Source organism: Hemibagrus wyckioides, linkage group LG06 (genome assembly GCF_019097595.1).
Source record: "Hemibagrus wyckioides isolate EC202008001 linkage group LG06, SWU_Hwy_1.0, whole genome shotgun sequence".
NCBI lineage: Eukaryota > Metazoa > Chordata > Actinopteri > Siluriformes > Bagridae > Hemibagrus > Hemibagrus wyckioides.
In genome coordinates, this window is record NC_080715.1 from 40,826,278 (window position 1) to 40,839,110 (window position 12,833).

At 40.3% G+C, this 12,833-nt stretch overlaps 1 protein-coding gene across 1 annotated transcript; it reads right to left on the reverse strand.

The window, feature by feature from the left end:
• Positions 1-3,249: 3,249 nt before the first annotated feature.
• On the reverse strand, positions 3,250-7,457 carry LOC131354319 (tripartite motif-containing protein 16-like). Its single transcript, XM_058391826.1, has 6 exons — positions 6,765-7,457; positions 6,527-6,622; positions 6,113-6,346; positions 5,817-5,976; positions 5,213-5,272; positions 3,250-5,105 (listed from the first exon to the last, which is right to left on the reverse strand). The coding sequence occupies exons 1-6, from the start codon at positions 7,365-7,367 to the stop codon at positions 4,558-4,560; spliced, it is 1,701 nt and encodes a 566-aa protein (XP_058247809.1). The 5' UTR covers positions 7,368-7,457; the 3' UTR covers positions 3,250-4,557.
• Between the last annotated feature and the right edge of the window lie 5,376 nt (positions 7,458-12,833).

The window sequence follows — 12,833 nt, forward strand, 5'->3', positions numbered from 1 at the left end:
GGGCCCTGGACTCTTCCGCACCTCACCTCCTGAGCCCTTCTCTGCAACCTCAGGAGACTCTACTGTACACTGTGGTGAAACAGGTCCCCTCCCTGACTTGCGACTGGTGTGGCCAGGTTCCCCACACGAATAACATATGTACCGGCCTTCACTATCTTTTAGCGGCTGTTTCTTTGAACGGCTCAGCTGTGGCCTATTCCTTTCTTTTGCATGGACAGCTTGGTACAACTCCTCTTGACGAGCAGTAATTTTCTGGATCGCCTCATGCAGTTTTTCCAGTGACAACGCGGAGGGCACATCTTGTGCTGCGGCAGCATTTACTGCTCCTCTGGCATGGGTAGTAGATCTTACACTACTAGGAGGCTGTATTTCCTCCTCTTCTGACCAGGTAATTGCAGCTTGCATCAGCTGCACGAAACTCAAGTCTGGCTCAGCTTTAATTCTGCGTTTCATCTCCCGACGCAAGAAGTCGTCTTTCAGGCCTAGCACCAACTGCTCCTTCAGAACCGTCTCAACATCTGCCACTCTATCTGGTTCTCAGCGTTGCACACGACTGAGTCTTTCTCGAAGGTCATATGCATAGGAGCGTATTGTTTCTCCCACATTTTGAGCACGGTCATAGAAGTCTTTAAGCCTCGTACCAGTGGGGACTTTATCTCCACAGGTGTCAAGGAGGACAGTGAAAATGTTGTCAGACTCCTCTTTTCCATCTAACATGAACTTTACTGTGGCTTTGGCCTCATCCTTTAGGTGCTGTTTCACCAGCTCAACCTTGTCCTCTGTGGGCACCCTCATAACCTGAAATGCGGACCTCATCGACGACACCCATTCTTCAATACTCAGCTCTCCTGGTTTTGGCACGCAACCCGTGAAATCTGGGAGCTTCCGCTCTCGAGGAATATAAATGGCAGGTGGGGTCATTTGGGAAGGGGCCTGGCTCTCAATTACGGTCTTTGCCAGGGATAGGGCTTCTCTTTGCTCTGCCCTGGCTTGATCAAGTGCCCCTGCCTGCTCAGCAAACCTCCTCTGGATCTCAGCCATCTCTCTTTTTAGTTCCTCCAGCTCAGACATTTTGTTTTGTTTTCTTTTCCTGACAACAAATGGTGGGCCTGGAGACGTGTGACTACTCAAATGTGCTTACTTCGATCCTGTTCATGATGCCACTTTTGTAACGGGGTATTTAATCCGTTAGGTAGGGGAAAATGAATCGCTGCTGTCCGGGATGCTTGGACAACGAAAGGATCTTGGTCCCCGCTCCCCAAGCTGTTTAGTCCCTATACACACTAATGTGTGTATGTGGTTTCTTACCTTATTGTGTTAGAACACTACTGATTGACAAGGGTAGGCTTCAGGTGTGAAAATGTCACACGGTGGCTCCCTGAAGTGACACTGCATATGGGAAACACTATACTATAATACAGTCTAATATGCTCCTCCCTCCCCAGATCGAATAAGGTAAGAGAGACGCCCCTACTCCCTGACAGCTCTCAGCAAAGAGGTACAATGAAAAACATTAAGGGTAAAATCAAATAATATTTATTCCACTCTATTCAGATTAAGCCAATTAAGCAAAGGTAATAATAACAATAATGATAAAAGAATTTCTACAGTGTGGTAATGTTCTTCAAATCAATACAATCACATCAGCAGAGGAAAGAAAATGGGTTTCACTTGCAAAGTAATCTTGTTTCCTTATGAAACTAAAAGAAAATAAAACAGTTGCACTTTTCAAATTCTTAACCCTCTTGAGACAAATTATCACGGCTTCAAATGATCAACTCAGAACATCAGTTACTATTTAAAAAAAACAAAGCATACACGGTGAAATCTCAGTTCAGAACGAGAAACGATTTTGAAAAATCCTCAAAAGGTTTACTCATAGTTCAAGACTATCAGTTCAGTCATCAAGGGAAAAAAAAGAAAAACTGAGGAAAATTCCAGTCAGCCAGACGATGACTTGGAGTGCTTTTGCCCAAACATAGAGTGCGCTGAAATCAACTGAAGATGGCGTGGTTGCACCCAAGTTGGCGGTCCACTCGATTGCGAATTAATCTAACTAAATCCGATCCCCTCAACTTTGTGAAAAGGTCAGAGTATTTCCAAAAAAAAACAAGTTTAGACTGGAGATGAACCAGATCAAGATGTCGCTTGGATGGCAGGGTAGCAAAACCATCTATGAAGTGGAATCGTTTAGAAGTTACGTCTTTGCACTAACGGCATCTTATTGCGGACTCGGTCTCGCGCGCTCCGACACGTGCAGAGAAACTCAAATACACTAAAAAAACCTTCTGCTAAAGCGTTAGTTCTTGGCGTGCTTCCAATAAAACACAGAGCGCGCAAGGTACTGCGAAGAAATAAGCAACAAGTCTCTTCGGGTAACGATAATCAAATGAGGTTTTGACTTTAAACGAGCTCCCAGCTTTCGTGGCCTTTACGATATGTCAGTGCGCCATGCTAACAGCTAACACATCCTACCGAAACGAAAAGCTGAAAAGACTTCTTCCGCCTCGAAAACCGCAGGTCAATATCCACTCTGCCGCTTAATGCTGTTGTCTCTTGTCCGACTTAAGCCTCGATAATCTTCCGTTGAAGCAATTTTGCCGACCAAGCTCCTCGAACACGACACTGCACTCACTTTTTAGTACAGCCTGCTCATACAACCCCGCGCTCAACTCTGTCCTTTTTTTCCACTGCACTTCCGGAACACACACGAACAGATCACTCGTCAAAATAAAAGTTTTTTTTTTTTTTTTTTTTTTAAAACAATGATTGCCTGTTGAAATAATTTACACATCCGTTACATAGATATATTTCATATTTAGAAGTGTTTTAGAGAATATATAAACGTGACATAAGATAATATATAAGTGCTACAGTAACGATCAAACGCGTATCATGTAAAAACTATTAATAACTGAGCCATAAAAATGTTAGAGCCATTTGACCAGTCCATAAACATTTTTTTTACATATTGCTCTGATATTATAACAATGGCTTAAAATAGCTTTTAGGCACAATATGTTTTATCCATTACACTCAAAACAAGTGCGTAAGTAGAAGAATGGCGCATTTGTAGAATCTTAAGATCGCACAGGCATCTTTAAAGTTGAACAAAGTTATGCGCAGATGGCACGACAACGCCAGCGCATTTGATAAAGTTTAGCGTATAAATGAAATTTATACATATTCATTTAAAATGTAAATATTATTATATATGTATTAAAGTATTAAAGATTTTTTTTTAAACATATCCCGATGGAGGCTCGCGCTCCGTGTTCAGCTGCCTGCAGGGAAACGCGCTCTAACCGCTTCCATCACACGCAATAAAACCTCACACCATGAAGTTATTACATTGAAAACTCACAGCTGAAAATGTTAAATATGAATTCCACACGTTTACTTTCTTTGTTGCTTGTTTTAATCTGCTTCTGAGAGAAACTCCGTGGCCAAGCACATCATTTAATGTGTTTGACTTCATGAAACAGTATTAAACTCATGCAATATAGGGATTAAGTTGTAATGTTTTATTTATAATGCCATATACATCAACGTGTTTGGAGTAATGTGAACAAGCAGATGTTCAAAGCAGATAGTTATACCTACCTTATTATTAAAACAGGCAGATGAGCATGTAACGAGTAAAGTTTCACTTTTACGCGTATTCTCAACGTTGCTTAATGCATTAAGTCGTTTTGTTAATACATTAATTTCACTATACACAAATAGGCCTAATATATTATTCATCACTCTAAACACGTTAATGTAAATAATGACATTATTCTCAAAATATTACGAATTTAATGCCGTATTGCTACGAATCTCGTGATCCAAGCACATCATTTAATGCAGCGCTTCGCAGACCGATCGGTTTATGACATCAAAGTAGCTACTGCAAGAACAGACTGCTCCATAAGCTTTTAAATAGCTTTGATACTTTGATATCATACGCCAATTGCTCTCCGCAGCGTCACGTTATGTTGATCGATTTCAATGTACACGAAACACGACTGCCACCTACTGGTCTCGTCTTTCCTGCGCGAGAGTGTCACTTGCAATGCCGCTCAATGCCGCGAGATTCCTGTCCCTCTGACGCGCATTCTTAAATGCCACATCTGTATTGTAGCAGTTCACAAAAAATGAAACAAAACTCTTCATCTCACCAATACATGACCTGTAAAAAAAAACCTAAGAAACTGATTATTTTGCAGTGGTCTTTTATTTTTTCCCAGAGCTGTATTTATCAGAACAGGTTAAAAGGGCCTGAGGCTTGTAATGGGATGTGACGTGTCCTGTGCGACACGCTACACCGTTACGCTAACTTCACCTCGGTAGTTAGCAACATTAGCAAAGCAAGTCAAAAAAATAAGACAATAAAAAACACATTATTTATATTTATTTTCATTTCATTCACTGAGATGCACTTTTAGTGTAAAAATGTAATCAGTCTAGTTGAGTGGAAAGTTTGGAATATAAAAAAAAATGACCTGCAAGCACTTATAGCAGCTATTTTCATGAAGCATGAAAACAAATTTGTATACTAACCTTCATTTTAAAATATTACATAGCTAATATTTTATTTTGGTCACATAATCTCACAGACGATCCGTAAGAGCCAAGCAAGAATCCAGCGTATAGAGGCTGAGTGAATGTGGTGTGGACTCTGTGGAGGAGCTTCATGGTGTCAGAGACGCTGTAGAAGGACAGAGTTCCTGCACTGTGATCCACATAAACTCCTATTCTGGAGGGTGATGGAACTCTGAGATCAGTCTTAATGTTGTTGTGATAGAAAGTGAGAGAAGAAGAAGAACATCGCAGACTCCAGGACTGATTGTTGCCTCCAAACCAGCAATCATTACCCAGTCCTTTCCTTCTGATGTCTTTATATGAGACTGATATTTCCACAAAATCCTCATCGCTCCACTCCACCTCCCAGTAACAGCGTCCACACACACTCTCCTTACTCAACACCTGACTGTAGGACTCAAATCTCTTTGGATGATCAGAGTATCGCTGCTTTCTCTCACTCCTCTTCACCGCTCTGTTCTTCTCAGACAGAATGAGGTTATAATGTACTGTGTTGGGATCCAGAGTCAGATCACAGAAATCTAAACACATGAGAAATGTGAACATGTTAAATATTAATGATATATTGCTGTGTAGAGTGAGACACTCTATATGTGTGTGTGTGTGTGTGTGTGTGTGTTACACGTACAATACAGAAAATCTTCTCTGCTCTTTGGTTCTGAGGGTAAAATCATCTGAACTGCTGCAGCTGTGGAGACACAGAAACAAAATGGAGATGAAAAATCAGATGCTGTAAAAGACAGAAACAGTTTAAAGTGATAAAATTTGTGTCTGATGTTTAATCAGCTTTTTATTTTAGAAAACACATTGTCAGGGGCATAAGGTACCAGGCAGGACTAAATCAGACCCAAGTGCAGGGATAGACATCAGTTAGGGGTTTATTATAAAATAACAAAAGAACAAAGATTGAAAAACATTCTGGCAGAATAGAACAAAATAACAAACGAGCACACTGAGAAACAAAACAGCACCTAAGGATGAAGACTCAGCAAACCCCACAGTAGAGACAACCAGTATGAATAGGGGAGTTAATTAGTGAGACACGAGGGACAGGTGTGCAGAGGCGAGGAATGGGGTAAGGATCGGTCAGGGCACACACGTGAGAACACAAAACATAAAAACACATGGCACAGATCTAAACAAACCCCTGCTGGAATGCCCCCTGCTGTTCCAAAAGGGAATTAGCGAAGCCATCCATGACATTGTCAGGACATCAGGACGATTTCTCTCACCACATTCAGAGATTTTGATGAATTCCTCCTGGAAGATTTCCTCCAGTCTCCTTTTCAGATCAGAGAGAGATTTCCTCACTCCATCAAATGAGAGATGTTGATTGACAGTGATGCTGGATGAGTCGTCACGTCCAGAAGAGACACGGAGAGACTGGAAACTCTACAGAGAGAAAGAAAAACATCATGGAGAAGGAGAAAGGTGGAGAAATATATACTTGATTATACAGACAGGTGTGTGTGTGTATGTGTGTGTGTGTGTGTGTGTGTGTGTGTGTGTTTCAGACAGTGAGTGTTACCTGGAGGAAGTGGATGTGATCATGTGTGTGTGAAAGCTTCTCCATCTCAGTGTCTCTCTTCTGAAGATCAGCAATCTCCTGCTCCAGTTGCTCCAGGAGTCGTTCAGCTCGACTCAGTTCAGCCTTCTCCTGAGCTCTGATCAGCTCCGTCACCTCCGAGCGCTTTTTCTCCATGGAGCTGATCATCTCAGTAAAGATCATCTCACTGTCATCTACTGCTGTCTGTGCACTGAGCTGTTAGGACACACACACACACACACACACATACACACACACACACACATACACACACACACACACACACAGATGATTTAAATCTCATCTATCATTCCCTCTCTTACTGGGACTCTAAATGACTGGTTGTCCATGTTGTGTGTGTTTCTAGGAGCAGCTCTGTCTCTGCTCACTGCTCACCTTTATAGTGTTCACAGTCTGTTTCAGCTCCTGCACCTTCTTCTGCTTCTCCTGGATTCTCTGCTGGAATTTCATCTGATCCTCCTTTAACTCACTCTGAGGACAAATAAAATACATCTCACTGTTTATCCATTATGAGTTTCTGAGCTCAGTGGATGAACATTAACTGTAGATAAAGAGAAACTATAAAATATAAACTGCCTGAAATGACTGAATAGATTAGATATGTATTTCTCACCTCTTTCTCAGTTCTGTAAGTTTTAACTGAGACGGTGTCGTGGCTTTTGTGTTCATCCGTCACACACAGATAACAGATGAAGCTTTGGTCAGTACGACAGTAGATCTCCAGCACTTTATCATGTTCAGAGCAGATCTTCTCTTGTAGATTTCTAGAAGCTTCGACTAACTTGTGCTTTTTCCATGAAGGAACTTCATAGTGAGGTTTCAGGTGAGTTTCACAAAAGGAGGCCAGACACATCAGACAGGACTTGATGGCTTTGTGTTTTCTCCCGGTGCAGAAATCACACTCCACATCTCCAGGTCCAGTGTAACAGTGAGCAGGAGAAGCAGCTTGGACTTCAGTCTTCTTCTTCAGTTTCTCCACCACTTCAGCCAGCATGTTGTTTCTGCGTAGAACAGGCCTTGGAGTGAAAGTGTCTCTGCACTGAGGACAGCTATAAACTCCACTCTGATCCTCCTGATCCCAGCAGCCATTAATACACACCTTACAGAAACTGTGACCACAGTGGATAGTCACCGGATCCTTCAGGAGATCCAGACACACTGGACAGATGAACTGATCCACCGAAAGCTGATCTACTGAAATACTGGCCTCAGCCATTTTCCTGAACTCACACGTTGAGAAAGAGAGAGAGATTGAGCCACACTCTGAGTTTCGTTTCTGTTGAAATGAACTTCCTGGTTGTGTGTGTACGAGAGAAAGAAAGAAGGAGGGAGGGAGGGAGGGAGGGAGGAGGAGCACAAGGACAGAGAGGTTATAAACACTCCTCTTTTTAACCATTTCTTCTCCCTCTGTTCTTCAGATTCAGACCCTCATTATATTAAAATCCTAAACTCTCTCTGACTGATTCCTGTGTGTTACAGAACTCCTCCTCTAAAGAAGACACTTTCTTCAGCAGTAAAGACAATAATGACAGACAGAAAGAGACAAATCGAGCCTCATTTGAATTCGTTGCACTTCACCATGATTTGTGTGACCTGACTTTGTCTGCCATGTGATTTTCTGAGGATTTGTCTTTATTTAATTTATTTTCATGAAACTTACTTTCTTACTTCCATGCAGTTTAAAATGAATTTTAATAAAGATAGCACGACCCAGCCCAACTTTCCCATCTTAATACACACCTTCACTAACGTGAATCAGATTTCATAATGTTACAGTTGTTCCTCATTCGATAAAAACACACTTAATGAAACTGGGATCCACTTGATCTTCATCATCACCTTCTTAGCACAGCATAAGTCTTCTCTTGCAAATGTCTTAACACTTTTTCATTTGTTTCACACATTTTTCACACCCATTTTCTAAACATTTACCACAGTTCTCATTGAAAGACCCCAAACTCTATTGGATTAACTGTGTTGAACAAAAGGAAAACATCTATTCACAGTCAATAGAACGAACTTGCATTATTATGAATTTCTAATGCACCTCTGTGAAACTTGCTTACACAGCTCTTCAATCAGCAATCATTCCTCCTCCATCTATAAAAGATGCCACCTCTGTGTTGCTCTTTGCAGGTGAAAGGCATGGAAGGAGAGTAAGAGGTCATGGAGGAGGAACCAGAGGAAGAGGTGTTTGTATGTGTGGTGGAGGAGCTGCAGTAAGAGGACAAAATAGAGCTCAATTTTCCAATGAAATTCCAGAAACAATTATTGACCATGTCATCAATCATGGCTTCTCCTTTAGAGAGGCTGGACAAAGGGTCCAGTCCATTCTGAGTCGGAGCACTGTGGCATCTATTGTCAGGCTTTTTCTGAATGAGAACAGGTAAGTCACAATGTTACTGCATACCACTGTGTATTTCAGCTTTACTGCATTGCCCTGTTAGCAGAACAAACTGTGTCCACGCTAATGCAGATGTTTCATCAATCCCACTTATGTGACTGTCATAATGTCAATTTGTGCTTTTACTTTACAGAATCCACACACTACCACACACTGGTGCAGAGGAAAGATCTGTAGTGTTGAACAGGAGGCTGCTATTGTAGATATGGTCATGACAAACAATACCATCAGACTGTGTGAAATCCAGGCAGCAGTGATTGCAGATCAGGAAGCTTTTAGAAATGGAAATGTGTTATGAGTATTTTAACACTATTTCTGTCTATTTTTAATTTTTTTTTTTTACATTTCCACCGATGAGTTTCTTTTCGGGTGTTGTTTCTTTTTTTTTTTATAATTCAAGTTTTTATTGTTTTCATTTGGTACACGACAATATAATACAAAACACAGATTACAACTCCATACAAATACTGTATGTTAGGCCAGAATATACACAGTGGCTGTGGTTAACGGAAATAGACAAATACTAACTAAGGACAGAAAAAGTGAAAAGTCAAAATTATTGTGTCATGTGGAAAGACAGTTCCAAAAGTCTTCCCAGATCAGAATGTCCACAGGGACCCTTGCACGGTTCTTATTATGTAGTTTGTTAAGCAGACGTTCATACGAAGCTGTCTTAGTCATTATGTTGAGCTATTCTTTAAACTCTGGGGTTTTGGGAGTTTTCCAGTGTTTCAAGATGACTCTAGCCATCACAGAGGCCCCCACCATGATCACTGAGAACTCTTCCCTTGTAATATTTGGTGTCTGTTCTCTGTCTCCCAACAAACACAACCTTGGTGATAATGGTATTGTTGTTCCAAGCCATCTGCTCAAAATGCTTAAGGTTTGGTGCCATAAAGGCTGAATAAGTGGACACTCCCAGATACAATAAATAAAGGTACCTCTGTCCTTTTGACATTTCCAGCAAACATCATTGTGTCAAACCCATTCTGCTGAGTCTAAGAGGTGTCAGATAAAACCTGTGTGTGATTTTATACTGTGTAAATTGTCCTCTAGCTTCTCTTACAAATTTACCTGTGTTTGACAAAATTCTTTTCCACTTTTCATCCCCTATTACAATCCCCATATCCTTATTCCCATAAGTTAATGCAGTCATTACTGAGCACATGGTTGGTCATCCTGTAGAATATGGAGGCTTTTTGTTGGGGATGAGGCAGTTTTAGGAAGTCCAAAAAATGGTTTCCATCTGTGTGCTGAATTTTTGTGGAAACACAATTTCTAATTTGGAGATATTTCCAGAAATGATCTTTTCTGTTTAAATTATAGTTCTGTACAAGATTATTATAAGACATAAATACACCCTGTTCAAACAAATCTGACACAGTACACAAGCCATTCATATGCCATTTCTTCCAATATATGGGTGATTTCCCGATACAAATAACAGAATTATACAATAGGGAAGAGTATGGTTGTTTACATTGAGTTAATTTATGCATCCTGTGAATCTTCACCCACACCTCTCTTTAGTGCTTCATGATAGGGTTTGTGGTTGTATCTAAACACTGAGACAAATACTCTATAGGGCTATATGGCCATGGCAAAGTTTTCTCAATAGTAACCCAGTCTAACTGAGTATCATTGTTCCAGTGCTTGGCCAATTTGGCCATTTCAAAGGATATCTGATAGAGCCGAGGATCAGATAATCCCAACCCTCCCTTATCCCGAGATGCACATTGTGTGTTAAACTTTATCCTGGGCCTTTTCCCACTCCATAGGAAACGTTTAACCATTATATTATATTGATTAAAGATCAACTGTGGTATTGTAAGTGGTAGCATCATAAGCACGTAGTTAAGCTGAGGTGAAACCACCATCTTAATTATATTCACCTTCCCCCATAAAGTTAACTGAATATTCCCCCATTTCTCCAAGTTGTTTTTTATGTTTTGTAGAAGTGGTCCCAGATTTAGCATAGGGGTCTCTTCTAATTCCCTGCTTATCGTGATACCCAAATATTTTATCCCTCTTGAGCTCCATCTAAAGCCAAATTTAGTTACCATATTTGCGTTACATATTCCAGATATAGGCGTAGCTTCCGACTTCCGAGTGTCCAGTTAATTTTATATCCAGACACTTTAGAATAGGATTGAACTGTCTCCATTAAGTGAGGTAAGGACTTATCTGGATCTTTTACCAGGGCCAGGATGTCACCAGCATATAAAAACAATTTATGCTCTTTATCACCTCCCCATTCACCTGGAATGTTTTTGTTAGCCCTAATAGCAATGGCCAATCGTTCTAGTGTGATACTGAACAATAACGGCGACAGCGGGCACCCCTGTCATGTCCCCCTGGTGAGGTCAAAAGATGGAGAAACTTTGCCGTTGGTGATCACGCATGCCCTAGGTGTCTTATATAATGTTCAAATCCACTTGATGAAACAAGGCCCAAATCCAAAACCTGACAACGTTGTGAACAAAAATTCCCAATGAACCCAATCAAACGCCTTCTCTGCATCAAGTAAGAGGGTGACAATTGGATCAGTCTTATCTCTGTTTAGCCAAATTACATGGAGTAACCTTGTCATGTTGTCTGTTGATGACCTGTTCATCATGAAGCCAACTTGATCATGGTTTATAATATTGGGTAACACCTTCTCTAACCGTAACGCAAGAATTTTACTAAGGATTTTGCAGTCCACATTAATCAAACTTATTGGTCGATAATTTAAGGGTTTGGTGGGATCTTTCTTAGGGATCACCGATATTAGAGCATTGTTAAAAGAGGAGGGGAGAGATCCACTAGCATATGCCTCGTTATATACTTCTGTTAATTTGGGTGCAAGTAAATCTATATACTGTTTATAATACTCGACCGGGAGCCCATTCAACCCTGCTGACTTTTCCGCATAATAGATACAACTTTTCTAACTTCAAGTTCTGTTATTGGACCTTCTAACATGTTCATTTCCTCTGGGGATAATTTAGGCATTTTAACCTTGGAGAAAAAAACGAAGCAGTTCTTCCTGTTTAGAACTAACATCAACAGTGTACAAGTCTTTGTAAAACTTCTGTACCACGTTATTTATCTCCTTTGTTGATGTTACTACTGTGTTTCCTTTTTTTAAAAGCTGTTATTAAATTTCATGTATGCTTTTGCTTCAGCTGTCTCACAAGCAGTTTACCAGTTTAGTCTTCTCCCCTTCCTCATAGAAGGTAGTTCCCAATCTAAATAGGGCATATTCCACCTTTTTTTTTTTTTTTTATAAATTTCCTGCAGTTCAAATTTGAGTTTACAAATCTTTTGACGTAATTGATTTGAGAAACATTGTGATAGATAGTTATCTAATTCCTGTATTCTGTCCCGATCTTCCCTTTTCCTTTTAGACGCATAACCTGTTATCTTCCCTCTGACATATGCCTTAGATGCTTCCCATTCAGTTGATCTTTTTTCAGTACTACCAGTATTAATTTCGAAGAAGGACTTTAAATCTTCTTTCAGTGACAAACTAAAGGCCTCGTGGGACAACAGTTAGGTTTTTAATCTCCATCTGCCTTTTCTCTCTTCATCACAATTAATGTCAATGCCTAACTTCACGGCTGCGTGATCTGACGTAGCGATAGCATTTATTTTGCAGTGTGTAACATGTTTTGCCAAGGTGTTGGAGATCAAAAACATATCAATTCTAGAGTGGGATTTATGACAGTGTGAGTAGAAGGTGTATTCCCTCTCAAGTGGATTCACCAGACGCCAAATATCCACTAATCCATTATCTACACTCATCATATGAATGGCTGCTCTGTCTTTAGGATATGTTTGGCCACTAAATTTACTTTTATCTATTAAAGCATCCCACACTTGGTTAAAATCTCCAGCTAGTATTATTTGGCCATCCATTTCCCCTAAAATCTTATTTAAATCATAGAAAAAATTAGGATCCCCTGTTTTTGGAGCATAGATGTTACATAGCACCATTATGGTACCATTTATTGTGGTCTGTAGACACACCATTCTTCCCTCATCGTCTTTGAGCTCTCCAGTCAGCACAAAGTTTAGATTCTTATTAACTAGTATAGCAATGCCATTCCGCTTACTGGAAAAGGAGCTGTGAAATACGTGTCCAACCCACCCATACTTAATTTTAATGCTTCTTCCCCTTTAAAGTGTATTTCCTGGATAAATGCAATGTCTACTTTATTATGTTTAAAGTACATCATAACTTTGCCTCTTTTTATAGCATTCACACAGCCTTTTATATTCCAGGACATGCATGTT